Genomic DNA, 16,943 nt, shown 5'->3' with positions numbered 1-16,943 from the left:
TGTGTGTGAGCACTTCCCCATCAGGTCTGAAAGGGCAAAAGCCAGTCACATGACTGCAGCCCAAAAGGAAGCTGCCTGGAATCCTCAGAGGTTGATTTTAAAAGCCACCAGGTGGGGTCAGCAGGAGCCCAGCAGTCACAGGCTTCCAGGGCACAGTGTATTGTTTACCCCAACGCAAGCGCAGCCTTGTGGCTGAGTGGACAGGCTGCCAGAGACAAGGGGGCCGCAGGGCACAAAGCTGTCATAGGCCAGGCCAGGCACCCCATCTGAGCAGGACAGGCAGGGTCTGTCCCCAGTGCTGGCACCTGCATAGCCCATGTACGTGCCTCAAGTGAAACATCCTCCTCAGGGCTCATGTCTGACCTCACAGTGGTCCTCAGCCCCTGGTGCTGCTTGGAAGGCTGTGGAACCTGTGGAGTGTGAAGACTGGCCTTCTGTTTTGAAGGCTGTAGCTGCCTTTGGGTGCCCTTTCTCTGCTTCCTCCTAGTGTCTTACCATGTGAGGGACTTGCCACACTTTTCACTGCTATGAGCCTGCAACCCCCTGAAATTGTGAGCAGAAGCAATCCATCCTCCAAGTTGTCTCTGCCAGGTCCTTGTCCCCCACACTGGCTGTCCATTCAGTACCTTGGGGAGTGAGGTCATTCAGGGTACCCCATCAAATCCTACCTAAGAGGGAGGCCACCCTCAAATCACCAGTCCACTCAGGGGACCCCATGTCCATACTGCCTTCTAAGCTGCTGCAAGCTGCACTTCAGTTCAGAGCTTACCTAGAACTCTAGCCTAGTGGCCTCCAAAGTCACAGTTCTTAGATGTCCCCACTCCCCATGGCTACTTGTGCCCCAGCCCTCTGTGGTTTTACCCTGGGGGCACTGTAGAAAACAGATTAGAACTGTCCATCCTAAACCCTGAAGCCTGGGCACCCACTCCCTGTGCCTAGGCTCAGGGGCCTCCCCACTTCCTACCAGCCCAGTATGGACCATAGAATTCTGTTGAAATAACTTTATTGGGTCTAGCCAGGTGTAGTGGTACACACCTTTAATTCCAGGAGGATCTCTGTGGGTGCAAAGCCAGCCTAGTCTAATGAGTGAGGTCCAGGACAGCCAAGGCTACACAGAGAAATTCTGTCTCAAAAAAGCAAGCAAGCAAGCAAACAAACAAACAAGGAATACTTGCTGCCCTTGCAGGGGATCCAAGTTCAATTCCTACCATGTACCTCCAGCGGCTCAGAACCACCTGTAACCCCAACTCCTGGGAAGCTGATAACCTTCATTTTGTGCGCCATTAGGCACCCAGACACCCATCCATAAATACAGGCATACAGGCATAAAAATACATCTTTTGGGGGTAGGGGAGAGAAGGGTGTATCTTGTGAAACACAGCGGTACTTGCCTGTCAATCTAGCACTCATGAAGCTGAGGCAGGAGAATCTCAAGTTCAAGGCCAACCAGGGCTACATAACTACATCTAGTGTGCTCATCGATCTCTAGGGACAGCTGTCCCATGGGTCTGTTCTACCAGACCTACCCGAAGTGAAATCAAACAACACATCCAAAGAGGCTGTTTGCAGACCACACTTTACTAGTCCTTCGGCTTCGTGGTGAGACCCCCCCAGTTCACATTACAAAGGTTAGAAAAAAAGTGGTTCAGAGAGAGGCATGCACCCCGTTAGAAGCCAGCAATTCACTCCCTACTAAAAGCACATAGTGACACCCCAAACCAGCAAAAAGGTGAGCCAAGCAGAAGCTCCCCCCAGATGGACCTGAGCCCCAGGCCTCACCCTCCTAGGGGAGTGTGGAAAGCCAGCAGCTCACTCTGAGGAGTGACAAAAGCCCTTGGGACAGTGGGCATGCAGTCCCTGTGGCTTACAGGACAGGTGCCCCAGTCCAAGGGATCTGACTTCCCCCACCCTGCACACAACCTATACACTCCATGCCCTGAGACGAGTTGCAAGAAAACACAAGGCCTGGCCCAGCAACTTGGCAGGCACACAGAGTACCTTCCTCAAAGGAAAACAAGGCTAGGGACCTGGCACTGGACACAGGCCTCATCCTCTCCTCAGCCCATGGACTTTATCAAATCTCATTCAGAATCTGGTCCAAATGAGAGTGCAGATCTTTCTGGCTCCCAGCATCAGGGTGGTGACTCTGTCCCCAGGCACCGACTTTCTCAGGAAAGGACAGCCTGCAAGAGTAGGACCCTTTGCAAGAAGCTTCCATCACCCAGTCTGTAGCCTGGAACACATGGAACTTTCCCAGTCTGAGTGTTCCAGGAGGCCACAACGGGAGGGGAAACTCAAGCCCAACACGGCGCAGCATACGGAGCAGAAGGCCTTGGGCAGAGGCTCAGAGGCACCTGGTGACTCTAAGGCCACTGGAGCTCCAGAGCATCCAGCTACTTGGCAGCCGTGGGCCACCAGTCCGGCACCGAGGCAGTCACAGCCACCTGTTGGCTCTCGGAGGTGTTGATGTGGAGAGGACCCTTGATCGTCTCTGACCGCAGCAAAGCAAGTCCCACATGTCCCTGGCCGGCCCTGAATTTGCCCGCTGCCTGGCCTGTTGCAGTCACCACCACCAAGGTGCCAGGGCTGATGCCACTGGCAGGCAGGGAGCCTTCAAGCCTCACAGGGAAGAGGCGCTTGCGAATGACACCTGTGTGGTGGGTGCGGGCCGTCAGCTCCTGTCCAATGTAGCAGCCCTTGGTGAAGCTCACGCCATTCATGAAGACCAGGTTGGACTCCAGGGGTAGGGCCATCCCTGGGGGCAGGTCACAAACCCCCTCAGGGATGCCTGTGGGGTTCAAAAAAAAAACCAAGAGAATGAACTCAGTATGCCCAGCAACAAGTACAGACCTGCAGGCCAACTCCATCTAACCCCTCAGCTCCTTCTGGGGTCCACCTGACCCCCCCCATATGCCACCCAACCCAACACCAGCCTGACATAGCTGCCCCTCTCCACTCTACTCATACCTTGCTGGTATCGGTGTGTGTGATAATCTTGGAGATCCCCAAGCTGTCCTCTGGGCACCAGAGCTGGGCCATCCTGCCGAGTGAGAAGCCGCCACCCCATACGTATAGTCCGGGGGTCACGGGTAAGGACAGTGACAGCTTCCACCCTCTCTTCTAGTGGTGCAAGCCCAGGGTTCTGGGGGGTGCGGGGTAGCACAGCCCACACGTGGAGCTCTGGATGTGGCTCCACGGTGACCTTCCGCCGGATCTTGTACATGGTGAGGTGCTTCTGTAAGGCACCCAGCACAGAGCTGTCACACTCCAGGAGAAAGCCTGGTGCCTCTTCGGTGCACTCGGGGAATCTGCAGGAGATACACTGGCTTAGGATTGGCCAGAATTTCTACCCACTGCCAGCTCATGAAGACCAAAACACAGAGGATAGTAGCCTGGGCCACATAGGGCTGCCCCTCCAGTGTGTGGTCTGTGTCCCTTGAGCTACAGCCATGGTCGCTCATAGCCGACTAACTATCATGCCCACAGTGACATGAGACTGCCCCTAGAGTTGCCTCCACACGAGCAGACAGGCAAATGGAGATGGCCAATGTACAGAGCCATGACCTGGGACGTGTGGGTCTGCCCTGCCACATTAGGGCGGGCAGACTTCGGTCTTCTCAGGAAGCACAGATGGGTACACAGAGCCCTGCCCCTGGCCACACAAGACACTCCCGAGAAGTGTCCCATAGGCAGCTAAGTGCACTGTGGGAATCAACACAAGAGGACAGTGTCTGTCCACACAAGGCTGAGCTTATAAAACGTTCTAACAGGACCTATGCGCAGAGAGTGCCCTCAGATCCACACAGGGCTGGGCCTGCACAACTCACACAGAGACAGAATCACACACACCACAGCTAAGAACAGCAAAGCACGCTGACGGTGCAGCCCCCAGCCACCATAGGCAGCAGAGCTGTGACAGCTCTCAACAAGGCACTACTCTGAGTAGGTGCTGAGCCCAGAGGCCCTAGGTGGCTGAATCGGACCCATCCTCCTACCACCGAGGCTCTATGATAAGAGGATCTCCCCACTAGATTGCGGGAGGGCAGAGGGCAGAGCCCCAGTTCCTTAGAGGTGTGGGGGTATAGGACAAGTAGGAGGTTAAGACCTGGGTAGTATATATCCTTCCACGGACTGGCTGAATACCCAGGAAGGTGCCAAGACTACCCAAGGGCCGCAAATGGACTCAGTCAGACCAAAAAATGTACAGTCACCACCTGGGAAAAGAGCTCTTGTGAAGGTGGCTGGGCATTGCAGGCGCCTGCCTCAGCCTCCTCCTCTGACCTCCCTGCTCCTCGCGGCCAATCATAGGACAGGCTCCAGTGCCCTGACCAGGGTGAAGCACACACACTAAGAGGCACACCACCCAGACACAGACTGAGGCTACCCAAAGCCTCAGCCAGGCTCCTGGCCAGTCCTACCTGGGACAGGACTTCACGGCCTCTCTGGCTCCATGGTGAAGACTAAGCTTATGGTTAAAAAGGGGTGGGGGTGGGGGGCACCAGCAGGGCTGACGAGATGTCTCTGCGGGAAAAGGCACTTGCCAAGACTGACAACCTGAGTTTGACCTCCAAGAACAGCATGGTGGAAGGGACTCCCAAACTCCCAAAAGATGCCCTCTGACCTCTGCGTGTACACCATGGCATGTGCACACAACACTAAATAAATAAATAAATAAATAAATAAATAGGAAGTGTGAAAAACAGTTGTGTAGATTGATAGGGACACTACAGTGTCTCTCTGGCTTTCATATGTACACACACACACACAGAGAGAGAAAGGCAAAAAAAAAATTTTTTTTTTTTAATTTTAGATATCAGAGCCAGTGAGAGGGCTCAGTGAGTGAGGATGTTTGCTGGGAAAGCCTGGTGCATGGTCTGAACTTAATTCCTAGCAGCCACAGAAAGGTGAATGGAGAGGACACTACAAGGTTATCCTGACCTCCAGACACATGCCATGGCATGCACACATGCCCGCACACAGATATGACTCACACACACACACACACACACACACACAATAGTAATAAACCAGGAGCTGGAATATGGCTCAGCAGTTGAAAGCATTTACTGCTCTTACAGATGTCCCAGGTATGGTTCCCAACACCCACACCCAACAACGGCTTACAACTGTTTGTAACTCCAGTTTTGGGGTATCTGATGTCTTCTTCTAGCTTTCCTGGGCACTGCACAGTGCACACACAAGCAGACACATGCACATACAAATAAGTAAATAAATATTCAAGTGAACTTTAAATGTTATCTAACTTTAGAAATGGAGGTGAAAAGACAGTGAGGCATCAATAGAGACAGAGAAAAAGACAAAGACAGAAAATGAGATTTAAAAAAAAATAAAAAATAAAAAAGAATGCAGGGCAGAGGATGGCCCCAGTCAGGCAAACAGCCTAGGACCTGCACGGGACCATTCTTCAAACCGCTGAGGAGAGATGGCACCTTGAACTGGATGAGAATCAAAGAGCGGGGGCTACGTGAAACACTGGACAAGTTGGATCTGCACCCGATCCACCCCTCCTGTGGCCCCTTCCCTGCATCTGCACCCGATCCACCCTCCTGTGGCCCCTTCCCTGCATCTGCACCCGGTCAACCCTCCTGTGGCCCCTTCCCAGGTATTCCCCGGCATGTGAAGAGAGCTAAGACTCAGACCTGAGAGCAGGGGCTGGAGAGACGGCTCGGCGGTTAAGAGGGCTTTGTTCTTGCAGAGGACCTGGCTCGGTTCTGAGCACCGCATGGAGGCTCAAACCATACACAGGTATACGCCAGGTGCACAGATATAAATACAAAGCAATCGAACACACAAACTAAATTAATAAATCTTTTTAATTAAAGAAGGAAAGGAGGAGGAAGAGGAAGAGGAGGAGAGACCTGAGGCGGTGCCAGAGCATACAGAACAGCAAGTCATACACTGACTGAGTCCTGAAGCTACAAAACCCAGCTGTCCCAGGTAGGGGCAAATAGTCCCTATAGCACAAAAACGGGATGAAACAGATCACTAACAAGAACTGGTGCTACAACTCTGTCAGGTAGGGAAACGTGAAAAAGAGAAAGAGGCCATAAGAAATCAAAGCAAAGTCCCTCACAGAGCAGCTGATTAGCTGAGGGAGGAGGGTCCAGCTATGACAATGGGGACAGAAACCTGAAGGAAAGGGATGGAACTCAAGACAACACTACAGACAGCACCTTCACAGCCACCAGGATGAACACGCGGTTTCTGGTGGAGTTTCACCCAAACAAGCACATCAGACCTTAAACACACCCAACCTGCTGAACATCCTAGCTCAGCAGCAAGCACACATGCTGTCACCCACTAGAGGTCTTCTGATAGTCCTGTGGTTTGTAGCTATGGTGAGGCACTATGGATCCTGGACCAAAGAGCCAAATTCAAATTTCCAACTTTAGTCTCTACTGAAATCATATATTTCTTGTACCATCACAGTGAAAAAAAAATCCTAAATTCGTTAAAGGCGATACAGCTCTGGGAGAGGGCTTGCATGAAGCCCTGGGTTCAATCCCCAGAACCACAGTAGAGAGGATCCTATGTCCAACCACAGAGGTCAGGGATCACCTGTATAAGAAGTATTGAAACAGAAAGCCCAAGGTAATTAAGGAAAATTGCAGATATGAAAGCCTTAGGAGGGAAAGAAATAAATGCATGAGGCAGGTAAAACAAATTCATCTGTCCCCAAGTTCAGAACAGTATTGAGCACTGTAAAAATCTGGAGTTTTTTTTTTTAATCACTATTAGCTGAGCGTGGTGGCACACACCTGTAATCCCTGTATTTGGGAGGTGGAGACTACAGGATCATAAGTTCAGGGTTGCTAAATCAAGAACTCAAGATCAGCCTGAGCTATGTAAGATCTTTAAAAATAATAATAATAATAATAACCAAAAACCCACTAGTGTTTGTATTAGTCCCTTTTCTCACTGCTGTAACCAAGTATCTGAACAGAAGCCACTTAAGGAGCAGTTTATTGGAGGCTGGTTTTGGGAGGCAGCCCATTATGGGGACGAGGGCATGGTGGCCGGCGCTTGAGGCTACTGGTCACCCTGCATCTGCAATCAGGAAGGAGAGAGAGCTGAACGCTGGTGCTCAGTTTGCTTCCTCCTGTTTTTCACTCCTGGGTCCCAGGCCGTGGGCTGGTGCTGCCGCACCTCCTGTGCCCCCACTTCAGGGTTAAGTCTCCTCACCTCAGTTTCCTAATCTAGAACCTGCCTCACAGACATGCCTGGAGGTTTGTTTTCTAGACAATCCCAAGTCCTATCGAGTTAGTTAAACTTCGATTTGCATGCAGCCCTGGGGTTTATTTTTGTTTTATGAGTAAGCAAAGATGTTTGGGGGTGGGCGATTTACCACTTGGCAGCTGCTGGACTCCCCCTTGCTTCCCTGAACAGAAGAGCTGTCGAACAGGGAGGCAGACCACCCTGTGCCAGCAGCAGCCGCATGGAACCCTTCTCGGGTAACTGCAGCAGAGTGACCCTGCTAACTGCACAACATCTACCAGGGTTGGAACAGTTTTACCAGGCTTTTTGCCATCACAAGTCTCAACGAACTCTGGATGATGTTGCAACCACTTGCAACCCAGACTAGACGGACAGCATCTCTCTAGTAACCTAGAAGAAGAACTGTAACTATCGCTAAGCACACGGGCTTATGACAGTCCAAAACACAATCCCCAGTCATCATGAGGGTACCAACAGCCAAGTCTGTGATTGGTCCAAACACCCCTTCTGGGGCTATGCAAACAGGCTGTAGAGGCTCACTTAGCAAGTCGTGGAGAGACTCTCCTGAGCTGCACGCCAGTATGGGAGCAGCAGGCCCAGGAAAAGGCTTCTCTCGCGCTCTTTTCTTGATCTTAGTAGTGTAGGCTTTGCTGGTAGCAGAGACATAATGTCAGAGACAGCAGAGGTCAGCAGAGGCGGTGGAATGACAGTGGCAGCGGCGGCTGAGCAGCTGACAAGCCAGGCTGCAGAGAAAGCAAGACTGCCAGCTGCCTGACAGCTGAGGCGACAGCTGAGCAGGCCAGCAACAGCCAGGGCAGGAAGAAGTGTGGCACACGTAGAGACAGCAAGAGGGGGAAAGCTCAGACTGAAGGATAAAAGAGCCAATCAAAGAGCTTCTAAGACCCTGTACAGAGGAGCTGTGGCAATAGCTGGTATTAACAGCTAAGGAATCCCAACTTCCTCGGTCCATACAGGAGCTGTAACACTGGCTGCTGCTAAGAGTAGAGGGATCCCTGTACTAGGTCCCCAAGAGCTGTAAACACTTGTACGGCCAAGGCTGCAGACGCTCAAGGTCTACAACACTAGAGGGCGCCCACACACTCCTGCTTCTATAGCAACTGCCACTACACTGCCAACCACCAAGAGGAATGGAAGCCACCAAAGACTGGCACTTGAATAAACTTCTTGCTGGCCCAAGACCCTCAGCAGCCTATTGATAACACAAAGATGATGGCATCCTGGAAATGTGCACTCGAGACGGGAGGCAGAGGCAGGCGGACCGCTGTGAGTTCAAGGCCAGCCTGGTCTACAAAGCAAGTCCAGGACAGCCAAGGCTACACAGAGAGACCCTGTCTCAAACAAAACAAAACAAAACAAAAAATGTAGTCAGATCCAAACCTCCAGTATGGGGTCTACGCACGTTTTCTACAAAGGGCCGTGACCTGTTTGGCTTGAGGCCAGGAGCCACCTCAGCCCTAATACTGCCTGGAAGACACAGTCTCAGGCTGAGGGGAGGAAATGTGTGTGCTGAGATTCTTACAGAACTCTATATACCAAAGCATCATACTGCGTCTGGCCCAAGGGTTGTCATTTGCTGACTCAGTTCTAAACTCAGAGATTCCACTAAGCGATGTAATATGGAAAAAAGGTCTCTGGAAGGCACGTCATTGTGGCCTTTCAGCTACTGGAGACAGACACTCTAGATTTCTCCCCCAGAATGCAGACAACTACTGTGTAACGATGTCATGGCCGCCAGTTCTCGGAGACCACTTTCATCCTCCAGGACGGCCACCCTCAAGGGTTCAGGGAAGACTCTCCAGACAGGAAGAGTCTCGACACACTCTTACGCATCTGAGCATCTGACTATGCTCACCAAAACCCAACTTAGAAAGACCCCAGGCAGCTGGGCATGGTGGCGCATGCCTTTAATCCCAGGAGGTAGAGGCAGACGGATCACTGTGAGTTCGAGGCTAGCCTGGTCCACAAAAAGCAAGTCCAGGACAGCCAGGGCTACACAGAGAAACCCTGTCTCAAAAAAAAAGAAAAAGAAAGACAGACAGACCGATCCCAGGCAGCTCAGACAGGCAGCCAGGACGGCACTTCGGTAGGAATGAAGGAGGGACAGCCCAGGGACTGGCCAAGGAGGATGGGTCTCCTGCTCCGGGACACACACGCCTGCTAGATGGTGCTGAGATTTCAGGACTTAGGTCCTGGGAAGCTGTGCAACTGAGAACTCCCTGCTACAAACACAGGCCCTGGCCAGACTGGCCAGCAAGCGCTCATCACAGCCACAGCCAGGTCTGCATAGCTGATGAGACCATACAGGCAAACAGCTGGCATTGCAAAGAGGAACCGACCAGTACAATCTGTCACTGTGGAGAGCGGCTGTACAGAGTGGCTCTCTGAATAAAGCCCCAAGGGTCAATGAAATTGCTATGGGGTCCACTTAGATCCAACCTAACTCAAACAGCAGGTCCACGTGGATGACAAAAACTGATTGTAAGGGTTTTTACAAGAAAAATAAAGTGAATTAATTCTGTTTAAAAAAAAAAAGACAAAAACTGATTGTAATGAAGCCGCTACTGATTGATCAGGGCCACAGAACAGACCTGCGAGCTGAACTGCAACTTTGCTTCCAAGATCATAAGAGATCGAGAGCTTTCAGGGTGGTATGGCCATACAGTGAACTGCAACTTTGTTTTGGGGTTTCTGTTTTGTTTTGTTTTTGTTTTTTGTTTTTCCAGACAGGGTTTCTCTGTGATGGCCTTGGCTGTTCTGGACTCACTTTGTAGACCAGGCTGGCCTTGAACTCAGAGATCTGCCTGCCTCTGCCTCTCAAGTACTGGGATTAAAGACATGCGCCACAACAGCCCCGCGTTTTTTGTTTGTTTGTTTTGAACTGCAACTTTGAGAGGAAGTTGTGCAGCATATTTAAAGGATGAAGCCATAAAGCTAAAGTGTGAGGGAACAGGATGGGCTGCAGCATTGTCCAATCATATTTTGATATAAAGAGTTGAGCAAGGGAGTTCCTACCAATCAGGATAGGAATCGGTTCCTGGGCCTGGGAACATGAACTTGTTTGACCCTGCCAGCAAGATGGAGAAGCTGCCCTTGAGATGGCTGGACTCAGACAACTATCTCCTTCCAACAGAGGCTGTTGAGCTACTGTGAAGTCCCCAGCTCCCCTAGGGCCTGGGACCTTGAACTTAAGTGTCCCCCTGTGATTAAATGGAAACTGAAAGCAAAATGGCTGCACTTGGAACAAGTTTCTTTTGCTTGTTCCCAACAAAACCTCTCTTTCCATGCAATGAGGAGGGAGTGACAAGGGCCGGAGCCCTCGTCTCGAAGATGTGTAACTCCAGCAGCTTCTGACCGGACTGGTTGAGGGCCCAGGGACAAGACTCCATGCAAGTAACTAGCCCAACCTGTTTGCCTTCCATAGGCATCGGGCTCTAGGTGGGCTCTAGAAACCTTTTTCCAGAGTCATCTAATTCAGCCTCTTCCCAGCGTTAGGATTCTGCCCCAGTCTGCCTGTGATGTCATTGCCTACCTGCCGCTGGGCGTGGCCCTGCCCAGTATATAAAAGGACAGACCCACCTCGCCCCTCCCTCTTACCTCTTTCTTTCTTCCTCCCTCCCTCTGTCTCTGTCTCTTTCTTTCTGGGGTGCCCCCTCTTCTTTCTCTGCCCATGCTCATATAATAAGCTTTTCCATATATCTGTTGCCTGGCATCTTTTTTTTTTTTTTTTTAATCATTAAAACCCAGGGCCCTCTTGCCAGCATCCCCTAGAACTCTTATCCCGGACAACCTTCGCTGCTCCTCCTGGGAGTACTCCTTAGCTTGCTCCCCTACCACTCTACTACTGCCTCTCCCGGCTGCCCAAGCTCACCCATATAAGATGACGTCATACAGAGTGCGTCCCTGCACATTCAGGAAGTGGGCATATGCCGCAGGCGCAGAGGACTGAGCCTCGCCGGTCGGAGGTCCCGAAATCGGCAGCTCATTGGTCAACAGTCCCGACAGGAACGGGGCAGCGTCCGGGCCGCGCACGCGCACTAAGGCGCGCGAGTCCAGCCGGAAGCAAGTCCAGGCCACGCCATCCGCAGGGTTGCTGCCCAGAAGGCCGGAGCCACGGGCCAGGCAGCGTCTCGGGATCCCGCTCGGCCGCCCGCGCCAAGCAGAGCTGCCGCGCCCCACAGCCGCGCCCCGAAGCAGCGCCGCGGCTGCCATCTTGGGCGCGAGTGAGGACGGGCGCCACAGCGGCCCCTGGCGGCGGCGGCGGATGACGCGCGTGCGTGGGGGAGAGATGGGCGGGGCCACGGCCAGTCTATGGGTGCGCAAGCCCAGATATACTCCAAGGCTAGAGCCATTGGTCGGCCTTTTCCTTACTGGGCTTCTGTTCAAGCCCTTTGTGGTGTGTTTAAAAACATAAACGTGAAATTTGACATCTTATACCGAGCGTGGTGTGCAATCCCGGCCAGCTCTTAGGATTCAGAGGCAGGAGGATGCCAGTTCAAGACGTACCTGGGCAACTTAAATTCCTGTCTCCAAATAAAAAGCAAAAGGGCAGGAAATAGCTCTGTGGTAGAGCACTTTCTAGCAAGCACAAAGCCTTGGTTTCTATCCTCAGTACTGCCCTGAAGAAAGGAAGAAAGAAAATTGCTCAGGCATTTCTTCACTGTGATTAAATATAGACAGTATAAAATGTACCACCTTCGCCACTGTCTTACTTTTTTATTGCTATAATAAACATGACCAAAAGCAACTTGAGGAAAGGGGGTTTATTTCATCTGAAAACTCTCAGGTCACACCCAATTACTGAGAGAACTCAGGGCAGGAGGAATCTTTCTCCTGGCTTGCTTCTTAAGGCTTGTTCAGCCTGCTTTCTGGCACACCCCAGGATCACCTGCCTACAGTGAGCTGGGCCCTCTCACATCAGTCCTTGACCAAGATAGTATCTCCAGAGACTTGCCTACAGGCCAATTTTTTTTTTTTTTTTTTTTTTTTATTTTTGAGACAGGGTTTCTCTGTGTTAGCCTTGGCTGTCCTGGGCTTGCTGCTAGCCTCGAACTCACAGCGATCCACCTGCCTCTGCCTCCCAAGTGCTGGCATTAAAGGTGTGTGCCACCACGCCCAGCTCTACAGGCCAATCTTACCGAGGCATTTTCTTAAAATTCCCTCTTCCCAGATACGTCTAGGTTTGTGTCAAGTTGATACAAACTCCCAATGCAGCCAGGTCAGCATTCTTCAAACTGGTGCACAGCCCGCAACCACGGTCTAACTCCAGAACTTCCTCATCTCCCTGCTGCCTCCCCACAAAACACACCTGGCCCAGGGCATCCACACTTCACGTTCTGTCCTTGTGGGTTTGAAGCCTGGGAGAACCTTCCTTGCCTGTCCTCTTGTGCCTTGCTCTCTTCATGAAGCATTCATCCACACTGGGCCATGTGTCAGAATTTCCTTCCCTTTTTAAAAATTATATTTCATTATATGAATGCCCACATTTCCGTGTGCATTCAGCTGTCAATGGGGAAAAAAATTAAAAAAACAAAAATGCCAGTCGTGGCAGCACACGCCTTTAATCCCAGCGCTCAGGAGGCAGAATGGATCACTGTGAGTTCGAGGCCAGCCTTGTCTAAAAGTGAGTCCAGGACAGCCAAGGCTACACACAGAAACCCTGTCTCAAAAAACAAACAAAACAGCTGTTAATGGGTACTTGGGAAGTCTCCAATTTTTGCTGCTGGAAGTAATACTCCTATGAAAATGACTATACAGACGTCTCTTTAAAACCCTGTTCTTGGTTCTTTGGTGCATGCTAGAACATATTGCCACCAGGGAAACTGGATTCCCTTTTGTGTGTCCTTAGTCTCTTAATAAAAGAATTTAGAAATGGACTTGGAGCTGGGCAGTAGTGGTGCATGCCTTTAGCACCAGCGCTGGGGAGGCAGAACCAGAAGGATCTCTGTGAGGCCAGCCTGGTCTATAGAGCTGGTTGCAGGACATCCAAGGCTATACAAATAGAACCTATATTGAAAATAAGACAAAAGAAAAAGAAGAAAAAAAGGACTTAGAAGGAAGCTTAAGGATAACTTTATTAACAATTGAGAGAAAGACAATGCTGCAGGTGTACTGGATAGTTTTATGTCAGCTTGATACACGCTAAAGTCATCTGCAAGGAGGGAACCTCGATTTTAAAAATGTCTCCATGAGATCCTGCTGCAGGCAAGCGTGCAGGGCATTTTCTTAGTGATTAATGGGGGAGGGCCCAGCCCATTGTGGGTGAGGCCATCCCTGGGCTGGTGGTCCTGGATTCTATAAGAAAGACTGAACAAGCCATGGGGGGCAAGCCAGTAAGCAGCACCCGTCCATGGCCTCTGCATCAGCTCCTGCCGCTAGGTTCCTACCCAGTTTGAGTTCCTGCCCTGACTTCCTTCAGTGGTGGCCTACAATGTGGAAGCTTAAGCCCAATAACTCCCTCCCCAATCTGGTTTTTGGTCACGGTGTTCAATCACAACAGGAACCCAGATGGAAATAGAAGGTCAGTAGGTAGGTTGGAAATTCCTACGGCATCTTGGAGAGCAGAAAGTCCTGCCTTTTGCCTCAAAATGGAGGTCATAGAAACAGAAAGCCCAGAGTATTAGGTGGGGGTGGGGTGGACTATGCTGATTAGGCATTTGTAATCTAGAGAGATTAAGAAAAGGAAAGAGAAAACATGCTCAGTGCTGGGTCCCCGGTCTAAGTTCAGAATGGTAACAGTTCAGGCCTGAGTTCAAAGGGCACCTGATTTCAGACTCTTGGGTCCCAGTGTTGTGAGATTCTGAACAGAGACAGGATACCAAGACTTTTCAGGAAAATCTTTTTTTTTTTTTTTTTTTTTTTTTTTTAAATTCCAGTAGTCTCAGTGAAACTCTTGTTTAAAAAGAACTAAGGAGGCCGGGCAGTGGTGGCACACGCCTTTAATCCCAGTACTCAGGAGGCAAAAGCAGGCAGATCTCTGTGAGTTTGAGGCCAGCTTGGTCTACAAAGCAAGTCCTGGACAGTCAAGCCCACACAGAGAAACCCTGTCTCGAAAAATAAAAAAATAAAAAAATAAAAATAGAAAAAAAGCAGCCTGGCAATGGTGGTGTCTTTAATCCCAGCACTTGGGGGGCATAGGCAGGTGGATCTCTAAGTCCCTGGGCAGCCTGGTCTATAGATTGAGTCCCAGACAGCCAGGGCTACACCCTGTCTTTAAATAAATAAATATGAGTGAGAGAGAGGGAGTGCATATGTGCTATGGTACTATTTCAGCAATTTCTGTGCTATCAACAGACACCATTTAAGATACAGTAAATATCAACTTACTGGAAAGCAATGTGTCTCATGCAATATACCTTGCAGAACTTGGTTAGCACCAAAGGGCAGAAAGTTCACCTCTGGACACCAGGGACACCTAGGCTGTTCGTCCAGACAGGTAGCAACTTTCGACCCATGTTGCGTGTGGCCCCAGTCTTAACACTGACTTTCTTTTCTTTTCTTTTTCTTTTTCTTTTCTTTTTTCTTTTTTTTTTTTTTTTTTTTTTGGTTTTTGTTTGTTTGTTTGTTTGTTGGGGTTTTTTGTTTGTTTTTTTTGAGACAAAGTCTCTCTCTATGTTAGCCTTGGCTGTCCTGTACTCCCTTTGTAGACCAGGCTGGCCTCGAACTCACAGGGATCTGCCTGCCTCTGCCTCCCGAGTCCTAAAGGCGTGCGCCACCACACTGACATTTCAACCTGCAGAGGCTGTGAGGAGATGATCAGCGAGCGTCTGATCACTTCCGCTTGCCAACTGCCCGCTGCTTTGCCTTGTCCAGCCAGCTCTGCTGATTTCATTGTTGCTGATGATGATCTTTTCTGCTGAACCATGGGAACATCAGCTCCTTGGGTGAACCCTGGGGACAAGGACAGGTCTCACTCTCCAGTCCTACCATGGTGACAAGCCTAGGCAGGATTTAGAATCCTCCTGGGAGCTACTGTGCCGTCGCCTCATGACTGATTTCAAATGGATGAGTGTAGTGGGGCTGTACTTCATGGAGGTGGAGCCACTGTGCCATACACTTCTCCAAAGAGTGTTAGCCCTGATCCCTGGTCAGAAGCTGCACCCAGAAAAGACAGGTGGCCTCCCTCCTAGAGGGGGCCACTTCCCCTGCCCTGGGTCACCTAGCTTCAGTGTGGCTCCAACAATCTTCTGCAAGGAACCTGCTCAAGTCAGTCCCACACTATTAGGTGCCTAATTTGTTTCTCTTGAGTGCTCCACACCTCACACAGCACATCAAAGACTTGAAAGTGCCCTTGTTTATATCTCTGATATAAACACACCAAGCGGGTGTGACTTTCAAATAGATAATAAAGGAGAAAAAAAATTTTTTTTTGGTTTTTCAAGACAGAGTTTCCTCTGAGTAGTCTTGGTTATCCCTCGCTTTGTAGACCAAGCTGGCCTTGAACTCACAATGCTCCAGCTGCCTCTGCCTCCCAAGTGCTGGGATTAAAGGTGTGCGCCACCACTGCCAGGCCTTGGAAAAACTTTTTTTTTTTTTGAAAGGTGTAACCCTGGGTGGCCTGTAACTTTGTATTTCAGGCCTGCCCCAAAGTCACAGAGATCTGCCTGTGTCTGCCTTCCACGTGCTGAGAGTAAAGGTATGTGTCATCATGCCCAGCCTAAAGAAAATACTACCTATGAGAGTTGCTAAGGTGACGTTAAAGAAGTTGTTAATGGGGCTCCGGTGAGCTAGAGCTCTTGCTGCATAATCGTGAGGAGCAGAATTTGGATCCAGCATCTATTTAACAAGCCAGCCACCTTGCAAACACTTTTAAGTCCAGCTTGGAAGGATCTGACACCCTCTTATGGACTCTGGATTCACACACATTCACACACACACACACACACACACACACACACACACACTCACGCTCGTGCACACACACGTCTTTTTTTTTTTAAGCTGTTACTGAGACACTGATAGGTCTGTGAGAGTTGTACTTTTAGGTGCCAGACCACAGCAGCAGCCCTTGCAGTCAGGAAGAGAGGGCAGGCTTTGCCCCAAACACAACCTGGCAGCGGGCATTTACACGAGCAGGGCAGTTGGTGACTACAGGGTAACCAAAAGGAGACTCCATCTGGTGAGGTGGACTCCAGCCCAGCCTACCTAGCAGGTTCCTGCTGGAAGTGTGCCAGCTGAGCACACAGCCCCTCAGTCTGGGGGATAAGGGTCTAGTCACATAACTGTGGCGCAGAGTATCCGGGGTTCTTGCTGAAGCCGGATTTTACAGAGCTGAGCACAGTCAGAGGCTATAGTTTGGCCAGGTAGAGGCTCTCCGTGCAGCTCACTGCCAAATCCCTAAATTAGGCCAACAGCTCAGCGTTACTGGGTAAAACAAGTGATCCCAGGCAGATCTCTATCAGAGGGCCTGAACAAGCAGGGTGGTGTGCCTGCCTCTAATCCCAGCACTTGGGAGGCACAATCAGAAGGATCCAAGCATTCAAAGGCATCCTCATCTAGATCTAGATAGCAAGTTCAAAGCTAATCTGTACTTCAAAGCCCTATCTGTTTAAAAAAAAAAAAAAGAAGGATGGGCAGGGCTGAACATGTATCCCCTGGCTGAGACCAGGGCTCAGGTCCTGCACTTGAATTTCAAGGCCTTCCTGTCTACCTCAAACCCTGGAAGGCCCTGGATCCCTGGAGGCCTGGCC

The 16,943-nt window shown here is 50.6% G+C and overlaps 1 protein-coding gene across 1 annotated transcript; it reads right to left on the bottom strand.

Annotated features, from left to right (window-relative positions):
* Positions 1-1,560: 1,560 nt before the first annotated feature.
* IBA57 (iron-sulfur cluster assembly factor IBA57) lies at positions 1,561-11,987 on the bottom strand. Its single transcript, XM_084760937.1, has 3 exons — positions 11,126-11,987; positions 2,968-3,308; positions 1,561-2,788 (listed from the first exon to the last, which is right to left on the bottom strand). The coding sequence occupies exons 1-3, from the start codon at positions 11,464-11,466 to the stop codon at positions 2,394-2,396; spliced, it is 1,077 nt and encodes a 358-aa protein (XP_084617063.1). The 5' UTR covers positions 11,467-11,987; the 3' UTR covers positions 1,561-2,393.
* Positions 11,988-16,943: the final 4,956 nt, after the last annotated feature.

Source organism: Acomys minous (genome assembly GCF_964271855.1).
Source record: "Acomys minous genome assembly, chromosome: 16".
Classification (NCBI taxonomy): domain Eukaryota; kingdom Metazoa; phylum Chordata; class Mammalia; order Rodentia; family Muridae; genus Acomys; species Acomys minous.
This window is presented reverse-complemented; position numbering and strand designations above follow the sequence as displayed.